Source organism: Microcaecilia unicolor, chromosome 2 (assembly GCF_901765095.1).
Source record: "Microcaecilia unicolor chromosome 2, aMicUni1.1, whole genome shotgun sequence".
Lineage (NCBI taxonomy): Eukaryota > Metazoa > Chordata > Amphibia > Gymnophiona > Siphonopidae > Microcaecilia > Microcaecilia unicolor.
In genome coordinates this window covers 232,950,999-232,976,489 of record NC_044032.1, presented here as the reverse complement: position 1 = coordinate 232,976,489, position 25,491 = coordinate 232,950,999, and the positions used below count along the sequence as shown (strand labels likewise).

Here is a 25,491-nt window from a genome sequence, read left to right as displayed (position 1 = left end):
AACACAAATTTTTCAGACCGGTAGGTAACCAAACATTTGCACGGAAATTTTAAAATGAAGGTTGCTCCCATTTGTAACGTTTCCTGCTTCTTCTGAAGAAATTTTTTCCTGCGCACTTGTGTTTCTCTCGACACATCAGGATAAACATTAATCTTAAGTCCCTTGAAAGTCTTATCACGATTTTTATAAAATAATTTTAATATCCAAAATTTATCCGAGGAAAAAGTAACTGTTGCTACCAAAGTAGCAGCTGTTGCTTGGTTTGTTATAGAAGATTCCAATAAATCTGTTACATCAAGGGATTGATTTTCCAAAACTTGTTGGTTCCTGGGAGGGAGATAAAATGCTTGTGCAAACAGGGGAATATTCTCTTCTTTTGTTTGGAAAATTTCCTGGAAATATAATTTTAACATCTCCCTAGGGGATATCTCTTTCAAATAAGGAAAATTTATAAAGCGTAAATTATTACTTCTAGTAAAGTTTTCCAAAATCTCTATTTTCCTTCTAGAGTTTATTAAATCCTTTAACATAGTCTTCTGTACTTCTTGTAATTGTTTTATTTCTTTCTCTTGTTTTTCCACTTGAATGTTCGTTTGTTTTACTTGTTCTTCCACCCTTTCAACTTCTTGTTTTACTTTTTGTACTTGGGGAATTAGTGCCTTACCTAAATCTACTATTAGAGTCCAAAGGCAGTCTAACGTGACTTCAGGAGGTTTAATCTGTAATTGTGCAAAGGAAAAAGCTCCTACCTCCGTCTGTTGTTGCAGCGGAAAAATTCCTGCCATACTGGGAACACTTTGATCCTCCTTGGTTGTCTCGGCCATCGTTGTAAGCTCTGCTCTTTGGACTTTACTTGCCCCCCCTTCTGCCTGATTCCTCATCCACTTCCGGGACTGGAGTCGAAGACATTACCGATAGAGCACCGAGCTCACGAGGCACAGGAGGAGGAGGTGGTGTTCGAGCATCGGGGCTAAGAGAGATTTCCAGCTCTAAGGATTCCCGTGCACCTTCAACATGCGCAGGAGTCAACAGCGAGCCGCTCACCGGTGTACTAGTGTCCAAAACCCGCTGGAGAAACACATCAATCGGTCCTCTTTGAGTCGGGGTTTCAAGTCGTTGGGAGGCTGCGGCAGCGGCTTTCCCCCTTCTCTTGGGCATTCTGAGGAGTGTTTACTATATAAAAAGGTAAATTCGCCAGGAGCTCAAAAATCACGTCCTATCTACTCGGCAGCCATCTTGAACTCCGAAATCACCCATTATTATACTGTTGCCTAATTTGTCAGCTTTCCTAATTTCTGTAAACATTTCTTCATCTGTCTGTTAGTTCTGTCCTGACAGATAGTACAGCCCTACAAGAATACTCCTTCCCTTCACACATGGAATTTCTATCCATAATGATTCCATGCTGTTTCATATAAAATGTTTATTTTGTTTGAATTGATTCCCTCTTTAACATATAACGCAACCCCGTCCAATTTGATCCCTCTATCATTGTGATATAATATGTATGCTGTTAACACAGTGCCCCATTGATTGTCCTTCTTCCATCAAGTCTCTGAGATGCCTATTATATCTACCTCATTATTTAGTGCTATATAATCTCTCTTTTTTTTTTTTTTTAGGTTTCTAGCATTTGTATACAAGCACTTCAAATTGTGCTTTTTTCCTTGCATCTAAAAGCTGCTTTGAAGTTGACAGTAATAATGTTCATCCTTTACCCTGCTCTCTCCTTAAACACTCCTGGCTTTCTTTCACCATTGTTGAAACCTCTTTATTGGGATTCCCTAAATTTCTTGTTTCAATAGTATCTCTACAAGGATACACCACACCGAACCACGTGTTTCTGGGCGACTGCCGGCTTTTCCTCCCATTTTAGTTTCGGACTGTTGGCTTTTCCTCCCATTTTAGTTTAAAAGCTGCTTTTTCTCTCCTTTTAGCACCAGCAGCCTGATTCCATCCCGGTTAAGGTGGAGTCCATGCTTCTGGAATAGGCTCCACTTTCCCAGAATGTTACCCAGTTCATAATAAATCTAAATCTCTCATCCCTGCACCATCAACTCAACCATGCATTGAGACTTTAGAGCGCTGCTTGCCTCTTGGGTCCTGCGTGTGGAACGGGGAGCATTTCAAAAAATGTTACCCTGGAGCATCTCTACTTCAGCTTTCTATCTAAGAGCCTAAATTTAGCTTCCAGAACCTCTCTCCTACATTATTCCATGTCACTGGTACCACATATACCAAGACAGCCAGCTTCTCCTCAGCACTACCTCAAATCCTACCTAGGTGAGGCACGATGTCTGCCATCTTTGCACCAGGAAGGCAAGTGAACAGGCAATCCTCATGCCCAGCAGCCACCCAGCTATCTACATGCCTAATGATTGAATCACCAACTACAACAGCTGTCCTAACCCTTCCCGCCTGGGCAGAAGTTCTTGGAGACGTATCCTCAGTGCAAGGGGATATTGCATCACCTTGTGGGTAGGTCCTGGCTACAGGAGTACTTCCTAACTCACCAGGGTGATGCTCTCCTTTTAGGGGACCTCCTTCCCCAAAGCAGTACAGGGACTGCCAGACTGGAGGTGGGACTTCTCTACAACGTCCCTGTAGGTCTCCACTATGTACCTCTACCGCCCTCAGCTCCTCCAAGTCTGCACACACACATAACCTCTCACCAACTGGGAAATAGTCATACATGTGACACTCAATGACACTTGCTGCTGGACTGATGTCTGCATCTTAGTATTATTGAGTTGTTTAAGAATTTAAAACTTTTTACTGTACTACAGATATTAGAGTAACATAAAAGAGCCTTTATATTATATGGTATATTGTATGATATATTTAGTGTTTGCTTCTCAGAAAATAATGAAATGTAGTTAAATTCTGTAAGAGAACTCCTCTCTTATCATCCTAATTAAAATAACTGACTATAAATGAAGAGTTATGCTAGGGGTGGGCGGGAGGTGGGCAGGAATGAAGACTAAACTAGGCCATACTGTGCGCCTTCTAGCGGCTATCTGTTAATGCTGTAGGCTGTGGCAGAATGTTAACGTTTTAAAACCATAGTGAAAAGGGTTTTATACTGTGGAAACGAAGCTGTGTTTCCTGCGACTATCAGCTCTGCTCTACACTGATGCTATGGTAAACTCTAGAATAGCCCCTTAACTGCTAGCCTATGGAATTGTAATAAAGACTTTAAATGCTTAAAAAAAAAACCTATTCCTTAAACTGCCTTTGCTAAATAAGTAGAGTAACGTAGAAATAAAGACACTGAGATAACCTATTTAACTCTAGGTCTACCTTTCTCAAGCTTAAAAGCAATTTCTCAGTAAATAACTTATCAATGAAGTTCTGTCTTGCTCTGAAATCCTCACGGCACCTCTTCTGGATAGAGAAGAACAGTTTGACCGAATTTACCCTTGGTGCTTTATTTGTACTAAACCTCTTTGAAAACACACTTCTTTGTATTGTCAGGAACCAAAGCATTCTGTAAGTTTAGGAATGCCTATTGTTTTTCATTTACTTCCCTAGAATTATGTGACCCAGATGACCCGAAAGCCACGTGCATAGAGACTGTGGCCCCACACCTGTTTTACTGCGGCTGCTGGTTTTGAAAAGCAGCAGCAGAGGCAGTGGAGATGGCAGCGGGAGGGAGGTAGGGGAAAGTCATGGTTGTGGCTGGAAAGGCTTAGCCTTCCCCAGCCTTTTATAACGGGTGCCTATGGGTACGGCCCCAGACAAGAAGGAATCTACATTGATGCATCATCTCTCTTATTCCACAAATATCTGGGTATGTGGGTGCCTACCAGTGGATACTTTGAAGACAAAATCCACCGTAAACAAAATGTACACATCTGTTGCTGCCAGTGGGTTGTGTTTCGGAGAATGGCTCTTTTCATGATCAATGGTGCATTACCATGATGAGTGTACATGCTCACATGAAATACATCACAGGATGAATATTCAATGTAATTTGTGCACTACAAAGATAGAGTTCTTGAAATTATTATATTCTCTCTCAAATAACTCATCACTCACAGCTTACAAGAGTACTGCTCCTTTCCTGGGTAACTGCTCCTAGAACAGCATTAAACAGATGACTATATGATTAACATACCTTTCCTGGGTAACTGCTCCTAGAACAGCATTAAACAGATGACTACATGATTAACATATTTCCGTGAAAGCAAAACAAGTGGGCATCCTGCCACTAGCTGCAGCTATACTGGCATGCTTCCAGATAGTGAATCACTACATTATAAACTACTACTTCCATCGCTTTGTCAGCAGTAAATCAGCAATTAATATGGATCTAACTTCCTCCTTATGTCAGTGAAAGCTAAGTAGCAGACACTGCACTTACCATAAAGAACCACCTCTTCGCTAGTGTGTGCACAAGGATTATTTTGGTCACAGCTGCAGCTCCATAAAGGCAGATGGAGACATAGAAGTGGGTATACCAAGAGAGGGAATACCCCGTTAATGAAACAAACACTGCAATGATGAGAACCATACACAAGGTGGTAAACCAGCTTAGCAGTACGATGCCAATTCCAAACAGAAGATCCTTCATATAGCTGATGCCTAAATTGTGGGAGGAGAGGGAGAAAGCAGAAAAAAAAATTTTATTTTTAATTTAAAAATTTACAGGAAGGTGATAAAACTAAGATTGACTTTGTATTGTGGTATGCTAAACTGCAGTGAAGTTTTACAGGACTGTGAAAAACCCCACTGTAACTAAATCCAGTGTTTGGAATTTCTAGTGTGCAGGTGGGGAAAGATACTATGAAATATCTAAACCTATGGTGAAACCAGAATATGCTATTAACGTAACCTATTCTACATTATTAAGAGATACAATTCTATTTTTCACTCATCATTCTGTGCTTTTATCTTCTCAGCAATAGTTCTGAGTGGGCAGTTTTTTCCCTCTCAAATCATACGTTTGGCCTGAATTCAAGGCCAAAACAAAATGAACTCAGAAATTAACCTCTGTTTTCATCCCCTCCAGTCTGTGCCAGTATTAACTGGCTTCACTCTCCAACTGAGCTGTATTTTTACTGGCCACACTCACAGGTGTTGGAATGCATGCTAGGTGAAGAAGGCTGCAACACTCAGTATGCAGGTTCACCTTATTCATGGGTCACAAAATTCTTCAGCACTACCACTATAAAAAAAAAACTGTTCCAATTCCCCTGATAACTGCAAAAAGCAATAAAATAAACTGATTTAACTTTTACAGTTCATCCCAGTTGGTAAGGTTTAGTATATTCAAAACGAAGCTACATAGATTGTTTGCAGAGCAAACTACGTAAGACAAAGATCAAAAATAAAAAAAGTAATTTTCATCCCTTCGGGTGGCTTGTGGCTGATCTTTTAAAACCTTTCCTCACATCAAGTCTAAGAGTAGGGGTTCACCTTAACCATTTTTGGGAGTGGAGAGGGTGCTGCCAGGACCATCTGGAACCTATTAGTTAATTCTATTGCTTTCTTCCACAAAATGTGCACATGGCTGATCTGCAACACCATCTGGCATTTCAAGAGATGTGGTGTTCACAGGACACACACAGCTCTGATGCTGAAATGATGAATTTACTCTTAATGGATTGGAATCAATTAAGAAAATCAGTTACAGCCATCAGATGCTTTGTTTCTGTTACACACTGCCAAGAAGGTAAAATTACTTATGTTAGGTAGCACTGGTCAATCTTGTGCCATGGCAGAGTTTGTGCTTATAATGAGATTCACTACATTATGGAGACCAGTGATTACCAGAGCAAACAGATGCTTTATCCTAATGTGACTTCTTCACTGAAATCCACCACTATATTCCAAAACAGGCAGCATAAAAGAAAGTGTGTGGTGCTCTCAACCATCCCCATATGTGGGGCTTTTTTTTTTTTTTTTTTTTTTAAATAAAATTTCATATATTTCCTACTTATTGGCTGCTGGAGGTCATTTGGTCCACCACTACTCTTGCTTTTTTTTTTTTTTTTTTGTTACATTTGTACCCCGCGCTTTCCCACTCATGGCAGGCTCAATGCGGCTTACATATTGTATACAGGTACTTATTTGTACCTGGGGCAATGGAGGGTTCAGTGACTTGCCCAGAGTCACAAGGAGCTGCCTGTGCCTGAAGTGGGAATTGTAATCATGCTCTCAATGATGTCACCAAGACCAAAGTATTGTCACTGCCTTTTTTGGTCAATGATCATAAAGTTTCAAATGACTTGTGAATGTTATCCAGAGCAATATGTTTACTGCTCACAGAAGCACAGACATTAATCTGCCCTTCTCCTCAGTCAGACTAGCTATACTAGAGCAAGAAACTGAGATGGGGTTTCAAGCTATTTAGATCTTGAACCAGTATTAATGGGGGAACCTACCAAAGAGAGATGAAGATATAAAATGCATGCACAAAATCAGCACAATCAAACCTACCATAATATTGGCTTCACAATTTCTCATAACTGATTCTAGGTTTTGTAGTACTGAATATCTTGCAAGCCCTTATTTTAACCTGCAACGTCTGTACTGTACATTTACAGAAAGCTTTTGTTTTTGATAAGTGATTGGAAAATAGTATATAGCTCACAGCAATAGAGTCACCAAACCTTTTATAAGAAATTAGATGTACAAACGGAAGAATGAGCAGGCAGAGAGTTGGTGATCTGGGATGAAATTTTCACCTATTTGAAACCCTTTTAGCAGCACGCTACTGGAATGTGAAAATAGATTTTATCTTGGGATTCCCATTTAATCATATATATCCATTTTTCATGATTAAAAAAAAAAACATTTCTACTTTTTCAAAAACACTCCCTTGCAATGGGCTTACCACCATATTTGGATTGTGCAGCTTTCTTGCCAAGATAAAGTATGGTAACTGTTGCTACAATATAATTCATTACGGTGCCAACATGAGCTGGATATGCAATCACAAACAGGCCAAAGATATCAAAGAAGACCGTATTTCCATGGCGATATTCAGAAGGATTTGCCAATTTATCAGAAGTTGCCAGGTATTTTAGGACACATAGAATGTTGTCACCTGTTAAACACACAAAATATATAAGGAAACATCAAGTAATGGACTCAATTCAATAGCAGGGATGAGCAATAAGGAGAGAAAACACATTTTAGTCTACAAGAAATATATCTAGCTCAGCCAAGGTGAAATTTGGTCTTACCTGATAGAAAAGGTACTTACCTGTAGCAGATATTCTCCGAGGACAGCAGGCCATATATTTTCACATGTGGGCGACGTGTCCTGCGTCGCCTGGTTCAGAGCTTGAAAAGCTTTGTGCACTGCTCTCACTGTGCATGCACAAGTGCTTTCCTGCCTGCCGCAAGAGCACAGGACCTCCAGTACAATAAAATAGCATAAAGTCAACTCCAAAGGGAGGTGGGAGGGAATGTGAGAACATATGGCCTGCTGTCCTCAGAGAATACCTGTTAAAGGGTAAGTATCTTTGCTTTCTCCGAGGACAACCAGGCCAATAATTCTCCCATGTGGGAATCCCTAACTACCAGGCTCACCAAAAACAGTAGTAGTGGTCAACTGAACCTCGCAACGGAAAGGTCAAACACAGATTAACCTAAAAAACTATATACAAACTGTGAGAGTGTGCAGACTGGAACAGAACAAAATGATTCTAGACCCCAAACAAATTCTGCAGCACTGTCTGTCCAAATCAACTGTTGAGTCGGATATCCTGCTCGAGGCACTGAAGCAGCAGGAAGGGTGAGTGTGTGGGGAACGTGGCCCCCTTCTAGCGAGGAACAAGAACTGGTGAGCCCAGGACTGGCAGAGGCCAAGGACTTGGGGTGGTGATGAGACGTGTGGAAGGGGGCAAGCAGGCCCTGGAGAAATTTGAATGCCGGGAACGGAGAGGCGAGCGCATGCCCATGGCCCGTTTCTTTTCCTGGCTTGCACTCTGCACTGCTTCCTAACCTCCTGGTTGCTGGGAGTCTGAGCATGGAAGAGCTCTGCACACACACACACACACACATTAGCTTCTTCTAGTAAAGTGTATCCTCCTTTCTTAGTCGCCTTTTCTATATCCAATCTTAAAGCCAGTCACATTCAAGTGGGCAAGTTACTTCCCTGCCCAAGTTGTTACCATAGACAGGGTTTAAAGAAGGTTGGGATAATTTCCTAAAAGAAAAGTCCATAAGCTATTATTAAAATGGACTTCAGTAAATCCATTGCTTATTTCTAGGATAAGCAGCATAAAATCTGTTTTACTGTTGTGGGATCTTGCAGGTACTTGTGACATTGATTGGTCAGGATACTGGGCTTGATGGACTTTCGGTCTGTCTCAGTATGGCAACGCTTATGTTCTTATGCTCAAGGCAGTAGTGAGATGTGAATGTGTGGATTGAAGACCACGTTGCAGCCTTCAAATTTCTTCAATGGAGGCTGACCGCAAGTGGGTTACCAATGCAGCCAGGGCTCTGACATTATGAGCCTTGAAATTACCCTCAAGAGTCAGCCCAGCCTGGCCACAAGTGAAAGAAATGCAATCTACCAGCCAATTGGATATGGTGCATTTCACGATGGCGACCTCCCCACCCCATCCTCCTAGGATCAAAAGAAACAAAACGCTTGGTGGACTGTCTGTAGGGCCTAGTCTGCTCCAAGTAAAAAGCCAATGCTCGCTTGCAGTCCAAGGTGTGCAGTGTGCTTTCGCTAGAATGGGCATGATGCTTGGGAAAGAATACTGGCAAGACAACCGACTGCTTCAGGTGGACCTCCGACACAACCTTAGGCAGGAACAAGAGTGCATGTGGAGAACTCAAGAGACTTAGTATAAAGGTGGATCTGCTACTAGGGCCTGAAGCTCATTGACCCTGAGAGCTGAAGTAACAGCCACCAAAAACAAGATCTTTCAGGTCAAGCACTTCAGATGACAAGAATCAAGCAGCTTGAAAGGAGCTTTCATCAGCAGGATGAGGACAACATTGATGTCCATGACACCAGTTGAGGTTTGACAGGGGGCTCTTTCTACAGCAAACCTCTCATGAATCAACTGGAGGCTGTCCAGAGATGGGCTTAACTTTCTACATTATAAGCACTAATTACACTGAGGTGAACCCTTACACAGTTGGTCTTGAGACCAGACTCAGAGGTGTAGAAGGTATTCATGCAGGGTTTGTGTAGGACAGAAATGGAATCTAGGGCCTTGACCTCACACCAGACAGCAAATCTCCTCCATTTGAATGAGTAACATCTCGTAGTGGAATCTTTCCTGGAAGTCAGAAAGACTCTGGAGACACCCTTAGGAAGATGCAAGAAAGCAATTTCTACGCCCTCAACATCCAGGCCGTAAAGGCCAGAGATTGGAGTTTGGGAATGCAGAAGAGATTCCTCAATCTGCGTAATGAGGGTTGAAAACACTCCCATCTCCAAGGTTCCTCAGAGGATAACTCCAGAAGAAGAGGGAATCAGATCTGCCGGGGCCAATATGGCACAATCAGGAACATGGTTCTGCAGATTTGAGTTTCAGCAAAGTCTTCCCCACAAGAGGTATGGGAGGATACGTATACAGGAGACAGACCCCCCAATGAAGGAGGAAGGCATCCAATGCTAGTCTGTCGTGGGTCTGGAGCCTGGAACAGTACTGGGGGACTTTGTGATTGAACTGAGTGGTAAAGAAATCCACTGAGAGGGTGCCCCACACTTGGAAGATCTCGCGGGCAACGCCCATGCTGAGAGACCACTTGTGAGATTGCATAACCCTGCTCAGTCTGTCAACCAAGCTGTTGGATTTACCTACCAGGTAAGAGGCCTTGAAAATCATCCCATGCTGGACTGCCCACTGCCACATCTGAACAGCCTCCTGACACAGAGGGCATATTCCAATGCCCCCCTGCTTGTTGGTGTAATATATTGCAACCTGATTGTCCATTTGAATGAGTACAATTTGATTAATCAGCCAATCTCCGAAAGCCTTTAGAATGATCCAGATTGCTCAAAGCTTCAGAAGGTTGATGTGAAGATCTGTCTCCTGAGCTGACCAGGCACCTTGAGTGTGAAACCCATCCAGATGAGCTTCCCAGCCAGGTGGGATGCATTCGTCATCAGCACCTTCCGGGGCATGGCGGAGAAATTTGGAATGGGAGTCCCAGAGTCAAATTGGATCAAGTAGTCCACCAGAGCAGAGATTGAACCAGCTGTAGTGACACTCTGATGACATCCGCTAGGTTCTCCATGGCCTGACACCACTGGGAAGCTAGGGTCCACTGGGTAGTTCTCATATGAAAATGTACCACAGGTGTCACGTGGAAGGTGGAGGCCATGTGGCCTAACCCAACAGCCTCAACGTCTGCCAAGCTGTGACCTGCCGACGGGCCCAAACTCAAGTGGCAAGAGCAACAAGAATGTCCACCCTCAGCACAGGGAGAAAAGCTTGCAAATGCTGTGTATCTAGCAGGGCTCCAATGAACTCGAATCACTGGACAGGGAGCACATGGAACTTGCAGTAGTTTTAAAACAAACCCTAGTAGCTCCATCAACTGAATAGTTTTCTGAATGGACTCTTGGGCACCATCCCTTGATGTGCTCACTAAACAATTGTCCAGATCGGGGAACACATGGACTCCCTGCCTGCATAGCAACACTGACTACTTCAAGACACTTGGTGAAGATCCTGGGAGCCAACGAGAGGCCAACAGGCAACATGTAGTATTCAAAGTGATGTGTCCCCAGCCAAAACTGAAGATATGTCCTGTGACCTGAAGTATCAGAATGAGAGTGTAAGCATCCTTTAAGTTCAGACAGCACAGCCAATCGTTTTCCTGAATCATGGGAAGAAGGGTGCCCAGGGAAACCATCCTGAACTTGTCCAGGAATTTGTTCAGGGCCCTCAAGTCTAGGATGGGACGCATCCTCCTGTCTTTTACAAAAGGAAATACCTCGAATAGAACCTTTTTCCCCTGGTGGAACAGGGTGGAGTGAGTTTGACCGAATGGACCTTTAGAAGGGCTGAGAACCTCTTCATAGGCTCACTATTATGGTATTGATCACTTTTTTAATCGATTAATTATTAATTTAACTTATCTTTTCAAGCTTTTATTCAGTCGGACCCAGGGGCTCTACCCATTGGGTGGTTGGCGGTGAACATCACTGAGGTCACTAATCAGTTTTAAAACATATATTGAGAAGTCAATGGAAAATTAAGTATAAAGAGTTTGATACATATTTTGCTGGAAGACTATTACTGAATCCTGACTAGATACCAAGAAGTTTTTGGATGATATTTTGGTCTGGTTCTAGTTTAAACCATTGAAATTTAGCCCAAGAGTTGAGTATTGCACTGACTTATTATGGAGGTAATTTAAACGTATATCTCCCCTCTCCTGCCTTTCTTCCAGAGTATACAGATTTTTAAGTCTGCCCCCATTCACTTTATAATAAACCTATTGACTATAATTATATCGTTTCTTATGTAATTGTTTTGAGAGGACCCTCAGATATTCCCACTATAGAAAGCACAACAAATTTCTGTTGCTTAGTGGTGTACCACTTCTTTCATCGGGTTACTCATTTTTTCGTGGTGAATCACCGAATAAGTGCTAACAGACTGGTATAATTCTTCAATTGATGTAATAACAAAAACTATGGCGTGGAACACCATAATATAGATTCTTGATATATCATTTCCTTTTTTTAAGGGATTTGAGGTTTTCAGATTCAGAGTAATGGTATCAACAACTTTTCAATAGAGATTTAATGAAGTCTAATAAAGGTTTTCTAAGTTTGTAGTGATGTCACTTCAGGATTGTCCGGGGCATAGCCACTGAACAGGCGCCTTTAAAACTTTGGGGGTGGAACATTTAAAGAACGCTGCAGCTGGTGTCTTGATAATATTATGAACAGGAGGCCGCCTTAACCCTAGTCCCTGGAGTATTGTGTTCAGTACTGGTCTCCGTATCTCAAAAAAGATATAGTAGAATTGGAAAAGGTACAGCGAAGGGCGACGAAAATGATAGTGGGGATGGGACGACTTTCCTATGAAGAGAGGCTGAGAAGGCTAGGGCTTTTCAGCTTGGAGAAGAGACGGCTGAGGGGAGATATGATAGAAGTGTATAAAATAATGAGTGGAATGGATCGGGTGGATGTGAAGCGACTGTTCACGCTATCCAAAAATACTAGGACTAGAGGGCATGAGTTGAAGCTACAGTGTGGTAAATTTAAAACGAATCGGAGAAAATTTTTCTTCACCCAACGTGTAATTAGACTCTGGAATTCATTGCCGGAGAACGTGGTACGGGCGGTTAGCTTGACGGAGTTTAAAAAGGGGTTAGATAGATTCCTAAAGGACAAGTCCATAGACCGCTATTAAATGGACTGGAAAAATTCCTCATTTTTAGGTATAACTTGTCTGGAATGTTTTTACGTTTGGGGAGCGTGCCAGGTGCCCTTGACCTGGATTGGCCACTGTCGGTGACAGGATGCTGGGCTAGATGGACCTTTGGTCTTTCCCAGTATGGCACTACTTATGTACTTATGTACTTATGTAAAAGAACACGCGGTGTCGGGCGTGTTCAGGGGAAGGTGAAAAGTTGGAGATTTACTTTCAGACACAAGGAGATAATGGACACAGCATGACTCAGATAATGCGGACACAGCATGACTCGGATAAGTGTTCATTAAATATTTTAATATTAATTGCCTTAAGATATCACTGATATTGACGAACATTGGGGCAAGTTGCACTTTTTTTTGAATTCCACAAAAGGCTGGTAGGATATTGTTATTATTACATCAATTGAAGAATTATACCAGTCTGTTAGCACTTATTCAGTGATTCACCACGAAAAAATGAGTAACCCGATGAAAGAAGTGCTAAACCACTAAACAACAGAAATTTGTTGTGCTTTCTATAGTGGGAGTATCTGAGGGTAACCTCAAAAAATAACATAAGAAACGATATAATTATAGTCAATAGGTTTATTATATCCTGGTTATAGCAGTTTGTCATCTTAGATTTAACTACCAGAGATTAGAGGATACCCAGTATTGGTCCCATTCACTTTATGACAAAGAACAATGATCATTTTAGTTGTTCCCTCTAAATCAACTCCATCCTGTTTATATTTTTTTGAAGGTGTGGTCTCCAGAATTGTACACAGTACTCTAAATGAAGTGTCAGACTTATAAAAGAAGCAATTCTCCTTCTTTTTCCTGCTAGTCATTCCTCTCCCTATGCACCCAGGCATCCTTCTAGCTTTTGTCACTGCCTTTTCTGCTAGTTTGGCCATCTTAAGATCATCACATACGATCACACCCCAGTCCTGCTTCTCTGTCATATACAGAAGTACTTCATTCTCTAAACTGTACTGCCCCCTTGGGTTTTTGAAGCCCAAATGAATAACCCTGCATTTTTTAGCATTGAATCTTAGCTGCCAAATCCTGGGCCATTCTCCAAGCTCATGTTATTCCCGCCATCTGAGGTGTTTACCCTACTGCAAATTTTGAAATAATCTGCAAAAAAGCAAACCTTACTAGACAGGCCTTCTCCAATATCACTTACAAAAATGTTAAACTGGACCAGGAACAGATCCTTGTGGCACACCACTTGTAACATCCCTTTCCTCAGAGTGGCTCCATTTATCAGAACCTTTATGTCACTTTTCATTCAACCGGTTTCTACCCCAGTTAGTCACATTAGGGTCCATACTGAGGGCACTCTATTTATTTATAAACTCATCTATGAGGAACCATGTCAAAAGGTTACTAAATTCGAGAGAGGAAGTGATGTCATGGTGTGGAATGGACGCCTGAGTTTGTAGCTCCCTCGCTATCCTACCTTGCTAGGCATAATCCGCCGCCATCCAGCCTGTAATGGGTCTCTCACTTCAATTTGCTAGTACGTTCGAGGGCTGATTCTTAAAAATGAGCAAGTCTCAGTTGCCTCAGCACAAGGAGGGTGAACATCAATCGAGTCGCCAGTCTGGTAAGGGCCTAGCACGCCGCGTGTCTCCGACTCCCCCTTGTCGATCGGATTCTGATTCAGCATCATCTCACAATGAGCAGCCCCGGATTTCAGTTAAAAAAGGTCCTGTGAAAGACCTGGCTAAGTGTCTGGAGGAAATTCGGGTCGAGATAAAAGCCTCCAAGGAGGAAATTTTAGAGCGCATGGACGCTATCAGTGTCGACCTGCGGGAACTCAGGAGCTGGGTTGATGAACTGGAAGACCAAGTGGAGGAACAGGCTGAGCATACGGCTGCTGCAGAATCTTGTGTCTCCCAGCTGCTTGCCCAAAACGAAGAACTACAATTCAAAGTGGACGATCTTGAAAATCGGGGGGGGGGGGGGGGGGGGGGGGGGGGGGGTGGAGTGGAGTAACCTCCGTTTTCGAGGTGTCCCTGAGAACGGGGATGCAGAGGATGTCCCAGCCATTGTGTGCCTCCTTTGTGCAAAATTTTTGAAGGTCGAGTTGGAAATAGAACATTGTGAAATCAAAAGAGCCCACAGAGCCTTGGGGAAACCTATAGAGAACCGACCTAGAGACATTACAGTAAAGTTTGCATCATTCGCAATTAGAGATCGTCTACTGCAACGGGCACGCCAATTATCGTTGGTGGATTACAACAGGGCAAGAGTTTCAGTTTATCAGGATCTCTCTCTTTTCACTTTGTCTTGGCGACGGGCTATGAAGCCTGCCCTGGAGTTGTTGGCCAAGGAAAAGATTGCCTATCGCTGGGCGTTCCTGTTTGCCCTATGCTTTACAATGGCTGGGAAATTACACAGAATCTGCCATATAACTGAGGCCTGGAAGATATTGCACTCTGCTGGATTATCGTCAACCACAGCATCTTCAACCAAGGAGAGGCTTCAAAAATGGAACAGGGTCTCTCACAAGGCCAAGAAACACTCAGCACCTGCTTGAATATGATGTCTGACTTGAATGTAGCTTATTGCTTGTTCACTGGTTCTTTAGATTTTTGAATTACAGTTTACTGGGTGTTCTGGGGGTGTATGTATGTTGCTTAGGTTGGGTGGAATGGTGAGGTGTTTATGTGTTAACTTGGGAAGGGTAGGATTGATTTGAGGGGGGTGGGGGATGCCGTATCGGGGGTATGTTGGGCACTGTGGGTTACTTCTTCTACTTTCCCATTCAGTTCCTCTGGGGTTGTCTGTTTGGTGTTTGATGGTTCGACTGGTGCAAAGTTGCTCAAGAGTGGGGAGGGGGGGGGGGCGAGGATCCTTATTGCCCTGTTCTGTCGATCATGGGTTTCCATATGCCTGGCTGGTTATTGTATTAGTATATAATCCTTTTTTGTGATGAGTACTGATTTACAGTTTTTGACCTTCAATGTTAAAGGCCTAAATTCACCTCAAAAACGCCATAAACTATTTAAAGAACTAATGCATTATAAACCACATGTGGTGTTCCTTCAGGAGACATCTTAAAAGGGAACATGAAAAATCTTTGTCTCATCTTCAATACCCCCATGTCTTTTGTGCCTCTGCTGTAGACGCTTCTAAGAAAAGGGGGGTTGCAATTTTGCTTCATTCTTCACTGCAGATAAAGGTGGAGAAGGTTAAATATGATCAGGAAGGAAGATTTTTACTCTTAAGTGTGGTGCTAGACAATTGTACTTTTACATTAGTATAGGTATATGCCCCTAATGAGGCCCAAGAGGAGTTTTTTTAACAGGCTTGGTAGACACTTTTCTTCATTTCCCACTGGTAAAACAATAGCTGGCGGAGATTTCAATGCTACTTTTCACCCTACATTGGATAGGTCTAGCTTGGCAACAAACGCAGAGTCTCGGATATCGGATACATTGATCAGGTTTGCCAGGGACTTGGGCGTTTGTGACTTGTGGCGGGTGAGTCATCCATCCGCCCAGGACTATTCCTTTTTCTTTCATTCTCATGATACCTATTCTCGAATCGACTATTTACTGGTTGATATAGCCTTATCACCTGCGGGGTGTGATTCGGGTAATGGAGTTATTACTATTTCTGATCATGCGCCTGCTTGGGTCAAACTTCTTTGCTTCGCGAGGATAGAGACAAGAGATGGTCATTGAACAGTAGCTTGTTGAAAGAGGAGGAGATACAGGCAGGTTATAGATCTCTTTTGCAGGAATATTTAAAATGTAACTTGCACTCTGGACCTTCATTAGGTGTGGTTTGGGATGCCCTTAAGGCCGTATCCAGGGGCTTCTTTTTGAAAAAATCTAGTGCACTGGCTCAACTTCAGAGAGCTGAGGTGGCTCAATGTCTTTCTCAACTGAGTCACTTGGAAGAAAGCCACAAGTCTTTTCGTCAAACGTCTACCTTGCATGAAATCCAAACGCTTCGTCTGCAGTTAGATCAGATCTATTTGGATCAACAACAACAAAAGCATGACATGTATAGTAATAATCCTAGTCGCTCTCTTAGCGCTTAAATTACGACATCAGTTGACTGATCATACGATTCTTCGGGTGGGAGATGGTAGGGGAAATCTCCTTACCAAATCCTCTCACATTCGACAGCGTTTTAAAAATTTCTATCAATCGTTATATAACTTTGACTCTTCCATTCAGCAAGAGGATATTACGGAATTTTTGTCTTTCCACTCACTTGCTTCTTTGTCGGCAGACCTACAAACCGCTTTAGAGAGAGTCCTGTTTCTATTGAGGAAGTACGGAAAGTTATTAAGGAGCTTCCTGTCAGAAAATCTCCGGGTTTAGATGGGCTACATAATGAATTTTATAAGACATTTCAAGGTGAATTGGCACCTATTTTGACTGAGCTTCTCAATGAAGTAGGTGGGGGAGCTGCTTTTCCCCCCCATCTATGATGGAGGCTTGGATTGCGGTAATTCCAAAACCGGGTAAGGATAAAAGTGATTGCGCTTCTTACTGCCCCATCTTGATACTTAATTCTGATGTTAAAATTATGGCCAAAGTACTCGCCAATCGGCTTGCTAAAGTTTTGCCGGATCTGGTCCATCCGGATCAAGTGGGTTTTATTCCCCATAGACAGGCTATGGATAACGTTCGACGTATGGTTAATTTGATGCATGTAACTCAGCAGGAAAAGCTTCAAGTTTGTCTTCTTGGTCTAGATGCTGAGAAGGCATTTGACCGTGTTCATCGGCCTTTTATGCATCAGGTTTTGGAAAAATTAAGTTTTGGCCCGGGTTTTCGAAGTTAGATAAGCGCTCTATACGCCTCTCCACTTGCATGTATTAGGATAAATGGGGGTAATTCATCTATGTTTCCACTATTTCGAGGTACCCGACAGGGATGTCCTTTATCTCCGATGTTATTTGCTCTGGTTATGGAGCCTCTGGCGGTAGCCTTACGTGCTGATCCGAACATTTCAGGTATTACAGTGAACGGGCTGAAGTACAAAATAGCTCTGTTCGCTGAAGATGTCCTTTTTTCGCCGACTAAACCGCTAACCTCCTTCCCTAATCTTATGAAATTGTTAGCATCATATTTTTCTGTGTCTGGATTTAAGCTTAACATGTCTAAGTTAGAGGCCATGGCTATTGGGATTTCTCCCCAGTTGTTGAGTTCTTTACAGCATTCCTTTTCCTTTAGGTGGAAGAAAAAGGAAGAAAACAGCTATTAAATATTTGGGGGTGTTACTTACTCAGTTAACATCTGATTTATTCACCACTAACTATCTTCCTCTGTTACGGGAGTTATACAAGGATATGGAGCGGTGGAGGACATCTGACTTGTCTTGGTTTGGTCGAATTGCTACATTGAAAATGAATATAGTACCTCGATTGATGTATCTTTTTCAGGTTCTCCCCTTACGGCTTTCCAGGAACTTTCTGTCGGGCCTACAGGATCGTCTAATTCGTTTTATATGGTGTAATAAATGACCACAACTGCCGCATTCCTTACTTTAATCGAGACCCAAAGAAAGGGGGTTTGGGAGTGCCTAATGTTTGCTGGTACTATAAGGCTGCTCAAGTTCATGCTGCTCTCGAGTGGTTCCAGGTCAACCCACATAAGCTTTGGATACATTTGGAGCAAACATTGGTAGGGACCTGCCCACTTCGTTTTTTGATGTGGCTTCCATGTAAGTACCGCGTGCTGCAGGGGGATGTGTGTCCTTCGGTCCATACTACCTTTTACTACTGGGATAGTTTGTTTGCCAAGCCTGACCTCATCTTGTCTAAATTGTCACCCATAACATATAATCCACTTTTTCCCCCTGGGCTTGTGCCTGGCCCGTTTGTCCGATGGACATCCTTAGGTCTTGCGACTTGGGGTCAATTCTTTGATGAAGAGGTGTTGATTGCCTTTGAGACCGTGTCGGAGAATTACCCTATTTTTCCTCAAGAGTTTTTTGCATATACTCAAGTGAAACATTTTCTTTCCTCTGCTATGATTAAGGCTAAGGTACTTTGAGAGGATTCTTTTCTTGAGGATCTTTGTGAGGACTCTAAAAGCACCAGGGGTCTTAACTTGTCTTTACACATATCAACAAAAGCAATTGCACCCTGCTTTGGAACATCATAAGTGTTGGCATCGGGAGCTCCAGACTTCGCGCCTTCTGTCTCGCTGCACCCTACGCCTGGAATAAACTTCCTGAGCCCCTACGTCTTGCCCCATCCTTGGCCACCTTTAAATCTAGACTGAAAGCCCACCTCTTTAACATTGCTTTTGACTCGTAACCACTTGTAACCACTCGCCTCCACCTACCCTCCTCTCTTCCTTCCCGTTCACATTAATTGATTTGATTTGCTTACTTTATTTATTTTTTGTCTATTAGATTGTAAGCTCTTTGAGCAGGGACTTTCTTTTATGTTTGTGCAGCGCTGCGTACGCCTTGTAGCGCTATAGAAATGCTAAATAGTAGTAGTAGTAGTAGTTTTGGACGAGGGTGACTGGATGTTTTTGGAAAATGCCTTAATGAAGGTATCTACCTCAGTTCCATATAAAGAGAATGCAGTTAAGGTACTGTATCGATGGTACCTGACTCCTATGAGGCTTCACCACATGTTCTCCACTGTTTCTCCTTTGTGTTGGCGTGGGTGTGGGCAGAGGGGAACCATGGGACACATCTGGTGGTCCTGTTTTAAGATCAGGGCTTACTGGAAGGCTATTCAGCATAGACTTCAGCTTTGATTCGCGAGGCTACTGAAATGGTCTCCTGAATACTTTTTGTTTCCTAAGAAATTTCCTGGTCTTACTCACTCCCAGGCGTTGCTGGCTAGACATGCTATGTCTGCGGCCAGAGTGACTTTGGCTGCTCAATGGAAGTTGCCTATTGTCCCAACCCTGGTCAAATGGTTGAATAAATGATGGTACATTTGTGAAATGGAAAGACTAGGGGCAGTAAGAGGTCGAAGTTTGGCTAAATGGGAAGCTATTTGGGATCCTTTTCTACTACTACTACTACTATTTAGCATTTCTATAGCGCTACAAGGCATACGCAGCGCTGCACAAACAGAGTTGATACGGGGTGGCTCTGTCATTTCTTTCCTTCCCATCCTCTATCTCCCCCCCCCCCCCCCCCCCCTCTTTTTTTTTTTTTTTTTTTTTTACTGGGTTGGGGTGGTAGAAGGTCTTCTTTTTGGGTATTTCATACTTGGCAAATTTGTAAAAATGGAAGCGTTCCACTTTGGTGATTTTCATTGAGAGCTCTGTTTGACTTTGTGCTTATAACTTGATTTCTTGAGATGTTACTTGCTTTGTGTTATTAGCACTGTACCATGCTTTTTCAAACATACATCTTGTTTATTGTTTGCTCACATTATTCAATTAAATCTTCTAAAATTAAAAAAAAAAAAAAACCTTTACTAAATTCTAAGTATACCACATCTGGCGTTCTCCCTTGATCCAATCCCCTGGTCATCCAGTCAAATCAAATTTGTCTGACAAGACCTGCTTATAAGAAAAGCCATGCTGCCTCAGATCCTGCACTCCACTGGCTTCCAGAAACCTCACTATTCTCTGATCCAGAAGCATTTCCATTAAACTTGTTTACCACAGAGATCAGATTTATCGACCTTTAGTTCTCAACTTCCATTCTTGAGGTTCAAGGGGGCACCACCTTTTGCAATGGTGGCTGAATTTGCTTAACTGCTCATATCCATCTGCGTAGCCAGAGAAAATAATCTATCCTATCTCAAACAAAAGCTGCCACCTGAGCCTTAGAATTAGAAAATTAATAACTAGGCTCTGGTCAAGACCCTGTTGTAAAAAGAAGATCAGGATTGATGGCAGGTCTGCATGTCCGGGAGAGAACTTCTGCTCCACACAAACCTCAAAGTACTGTCACAAACAGATATATGACAGACATGAAAGAACAAGTCCACATAAAGGTCACTACAACATAGGGATGGCAGCCTTTGTGCTTCAGGCACTGTCCCTCAAGGGCCAAGCCATAAGAGAAAAGAGATTCGGGTAATCCTACAGCAGGAGTCTGGGTCCCCTTGAAATAGAAATCTGAAAACCCGCCAATAGATGAACAAGGTTAAGATACCATTACTGATGGAGAAAATCTGACACTACCATCACCAGATGCTTCACCACCTTCTAAAGGATCCACCCTATAAGACAGCAGATGAAATACATAGAGGCTCCACCTACAGCCAATATTGGAAGGCAGAATCAATCCCCACTGAACCCTGCTCTTTACTGTGGCTGAAGAAACACATTACATGTTCTGACACCATGAGGTCGAAGTGAGGAATACCTCAGTGATCTAATGACATAGGAACTCACTCAACTCCCACTCCCCTGGAGCCAGAGACTGCCTGTTGAGAAAATCTACTTCAACATTGTGTACTCCTGTGATATGATCTGCCAAAATCACTGCCAGATGGCATTTTACCCAGGAACAAATTCAATTTATCTCCAGATCCACCACTGCACTCCTAGCTCCACCCTGATCGTCGAGGTACACCACTACCGTCACATTGTCTGATAGCACAATGATCGTCTTTCCTTGTAGGGGTATCTAGAAATGATGAAGTGCCAAGCAAATGGCCCTGGTCAAATGGTCCTGTGAAGGCCAATGCCCCTGTATCATGTGATCCAGACAATGTGCACCCCAGCCCACCAGGCTCATGTCCATGGTAAGCACCAATCAGTCTGGGGGTCTAGAGGAACCCCCCTTGACATAGCTTCAAACTCCTGGTGGCCAGGAACTGAACCTCAAATTGTTGGGACTTGGGAGACCAGTACGACAACACCTCACATAAAGCGTCTTATGTGGGCTCTTTTCCAGGAAACCAATTCAAGTGCAACCACTATAAAATCCAGGGTATGCAGATCGTCTCAAACCCGGGGCATCTGCTGTGCCTGAAACTTGAGCATGCAGTTCTGGATTAAAAACACCATACCACCCTTGGCGTTGAAAAAAACTCCAAGGTACTCTAACCTTTGAAAGGGTAGTAGCTGACTCTTGGCATAGTTCACTATCCAGTCCAGATGCTCGAGGAGGCAGACCACCTGAGAGGTCGCTAACCTCAGGACCACTACAGAATCAACTCATATCCACCAATCATCCAAGTACAAATAGACATAAACACCCTACTTATGCAGATGGGTTGCCACAACTACCATGGTCTTGGAAAAGGTTCTCAGAGGCACTGTCAACCCAAACTGCTGTGCCCGAAATTGGAAGGAATGACCTAGAACAAAAAAAACCCAAAACTTAGTTTTGTGTTCAACTCTGATGGCAAATGTGTAAGCAGGCCTCCAAGAGGTCCAGAGATGTGAGAAACTCCCCTAGTCAGACTGCAATGAGAACCAGATTGCAATGTTTCCATGCAAAAGTGGGAAACCCAAAGCAAGACATTGACTTTCTTCAGATACAGAATAAGCCAGATGGAACCTCTCTTCTTGGGCACGACAAAATAAGCGGAACAGCCCCGCCTATGTCCTGACTTGGAACTGGCTCCAGTGCTAAGTAGAGCAGCTATAACAGAGTCAACTGATTGTGCCTTGAGAACCTTAAAAAGAACATAAAAGGTGTTGTAAAGTGGATCTGCAAATTCCAAAGCATAGCTCAGATAGACTATCTCCAGAACCCACTGCTCTGAGGTGATGAACAAGACAAGATGACCTCCCACCTGAACCTCCCCAGAGGATAGATCTTCAATGGGGACTACTGGAAGTGGTTGCAAAGTAGAATGGTCCATCCCTTGCCCTCTGTGCCCCTTGGAAATGCAATGCCTTCTAACCTCCTAATGCAGAAGCAGCTTTCCTGTTCTAAGGATTGGTCTTGGTATCGGCAGAACAGATCTGAAAACCCAGCCCCCAAAATCCAAACTTGGTCCTGTCTTCGGTAAGGTGTTGTGGGCGCACTTCGCCTAGGTCCTCAATAATTTTCCAAATCCTCAAACAAGTGACCTCAAAGGGCCAACTTACTCTAGTGGGACTTGAAGGTTGCATCTGCTGACCAATAATGCAGCAACAGCCATCTATGTGCCACCACCACAACTGTCACCAATTGAGAATGACTATGCACAAGGTTGTAAAGAGCATCCGCCAGAAAAGACTGCCTCTGACTCCAACCTGGCCACCTCCAGTGGTGTGCAATTGCTGCATCCACCACAGAAAGACCTTTGCACGATGAATGACAGAACCGATTGACACTGAATGTAATCAAAAATTGATCTGTTACATCAGATCCTGTTACTCAATTTCCTACTGAAATTGTATTGTCTTATACTATTACTGTTTCTCAGACTGAAAATCTAGGGGTAATTTTTGATTCTGAAATGTCTTAAGCAGCATGTACAATCTTCTATAAAAAGTTCATTTTTTAAGCTGTGATTACCAAGTTACATCCACTGATCTCACAACCACATTTCCAGAAAGTGTTGCAAAGCTTGATATTGTCTGGTCTCAATTATTGTAAATGTTGGATTGCCAGTTACATATATCCATTCCTTACAAGTGGTACAGAATTTCACAGTCTAGCTGTTGTATTGCCTGTCCAAATATGATCACGTGACTCCCTTTCTAAAGAAACTACATTGGTTACCATTAACAGAACTGATCAGATTTAAACTATTAGTGCTCGTGCATCAAAGTCTGTTATCAGGATTCATCTCAATACCTGACTGAACATCTCCATTGTTACATACCTTGGCGAGCTCTTCGCTCTAAGGATTCATATACGTTGGAGGTGGCTTCTTTTCAGCTAACTCGATTGCAATATAAATGGAAGAGGATTTATTCCATTGCTGTCTGACAGAATGGAATAAGCTACCAGTGACACTTAGGAGGCAGAAGAATGTTTTTTAAAATACTATTGAGATAGCACTTGCTGTTACAGGCAGATTTTGGATCATGAGAGTATAGCCTGTGGGACTATTGAATGACTTCTTTTTAATGTCCGTTTGTGGTTTGATGTTGTAATGAACGTGTTTTATTATGTATGTTACTTTGTACTCCTTGTACTCTGCCTTGGATAAAAGGAGGATTATAAACTGAAAATAAAAGGGTTGAAGGGCAAGTTTATTGGAAATATGGTTGACAGACAGTATTTTGTTGACATAACTCTACATGTCATGACATTGGACAATGTGTGTATTTTATTGAACGATATGTTACTCATGTTCTGTCATCAATAAAAACTGTTGAAAGTTAAAAAACTGAAAATAAATGAACAAAAATAAAATAAAATGAAAATAACCACCATAAACAGAACCTTGGATGCCAAGAGCTGAAGCATTAAAAGGCTTGCTTGAGAAACTCCACCTTGTAATCATGACCATCCCTAAGGGCTCAGTCGTCCTCCACCGGGATAGTAGCATTTTATTTTGGTGTCCACCAGCACCACTTTACAGAGACAGATAAAGCTGTCAAGATCCTCCTGTGAAAGGAGATAAAGCCCGCTCATAAGTTTAGTGCCTTTCAGAACTTCATCAGGCAACTCCCACTCCGCAAATGCCATCTTGGAGAGGGAACGAAGAAACGAATGGTCCTAAGTTTGCAGAAATCTTCAATAATAGGACCCCCAACCGTAGGCTCCTCCTAGGTAGATGCAGAAATGTGGGAAGCTGAAGAAACCTTCTCAGCTATGGAAGTTCTTTCCTACAAAAGGGCCTCTAGACAGGGAAGTCCTCATCCACCTCCAGGTCAGCATACCCTGGGGTGAACCTCATGTGTCTTCTGCAGCGGAAAGAGGCAGTATTAGGCTCTGCTCACAATCACAGCCTTCAAGGAGCAGCCTGACTTCCCTGCAAACCTAGGCCAGATGTGAAGTGTCTGTTTATGCTTTCCAAAAATACTAGGACTAGGGGGCATGCGATGAAGCTACAATGTAGTAAATTTAAAACGAATTGGAGAAACTTTTTCTTCACTAAACGTGTAATTAAACTCTGGAATTTGTTGCCAGAGAATGTGGTAAAGGCGGTTAGCTTAGTGGACTGTAAAAAAGGTTTGGACGGCTTCCTAAAGGAAAAGTCCATAGATAGTTATTAAATGTACTTGGGGAAAATCCAGTATTTCTGGGATAAGCAGTATAAAAGGTTTTGTACTTTTTTGGGATCTTGCCAGGTATTTGTGACCAGGATTGGCCACTGTTGGAAACAGGATGCTGGGCTTGATGGCCCTTTGGTCTTTCCCAGTATAGCAATACTTATGTACTTAGGTAGATTCTGCACCTTGGAAGTAAAAGTATTGCGACTTTTCCACCAGCAACTTGTCCAAACATGTGGGTGGGGAATGGGCGGGTCCCACATTTATACATGCAACTTATAAAATACTATCCTGCACATTTTCAAAGCCCTTAGCCTTCCAAAGTTCCATAGAAACCTATGGAACTTTGGAAGGCTAGGTGCTTTGAAAATATGCCTCAATTTTATGCATCAAAATGCAACATTTAGATGTCCACATTTACACCTGCCATAGGCCAGGAATAAGTGCTCACGCCTATATACTGGCACCCAGATACCATTATAGAATAACACTTAGTACCCACCATTTCATGCTTATTTTGGCACCTACATTTTGGCAGCCTATACAGTATTGCCTCCTATCTGTGCACTTGACCCTTGTTCTGTTAGTTTCATGAAGCTTGTCAGACCTGCTTTTGAAGAAATACTCACTCAGTCCTATAGGTATGTGGGTAACTATCGCTCTAGGTTGAATTTTCCATTTGATTACAAAGTGATTGCACAGGTGGTATACCACCAGCTGCAGAACTTTCTTGAAACCTACAAATATTTATGTGAATATCAAAATGATTTCTGGGCTGGTCCTAGCTTTTCTTCATGCTCCAGATTTTCACACTGTCTTGCAAGACATTATATGATTATTGCCTCAGTAGCAAGTTTGCACAGAGACATTACTTTTTGTGTTCCCCTTCCCTCTCCCCCACTATCCTATCTATATTGTAGTTCATCCCCTTATCATATCTCTGTCCTGCTTTGTCTATTTATATTCTGTTGCTTTTCTTGCCTATTTTTAGATTGTAAGCCACCTAGATGGCTCGTCTTATAGGCGGGATAGAAAACTCCTAATAACTTGAAACTTATGTGGATCAACTGCCATCAAACTAAT

At 42.6% G+C, this 25,491-nt stretch overlaps 1 protein-coding gene across 3 annotated transcripts in view; it reads right to left on the bottom strand.

Moving 5' to 3' along the window:
• ERMP1 (endoplasmic reticulum metallopeptidase 1) overlaps positions 1 to 25,491 on the bottom strand; it is a 182,226-nt gene that overhangs the window by 84,301 nt on the left and 72,434 nt on the right. For all 3 annotated transcript variants that reach the window (XM_030193791.1, XM_030193789.1, XM_030193790.1), the window contains 2 exons: positions 6,839 to 7,051; positions 4,364 to 4,584 (listed from right to left, as the gene is read on the bottom strand). In XM_030193791.1, coding sequence (XP_030049651.1) covers positions 4,364 to 4,584; positions 6,839 to 7,051 — 434 coding nt within the window. The remainder of the gene's footprint in view (positions 1 to 4,363; positions 4,585 to 6,838; positions 7,052 to 25,491) is intronic.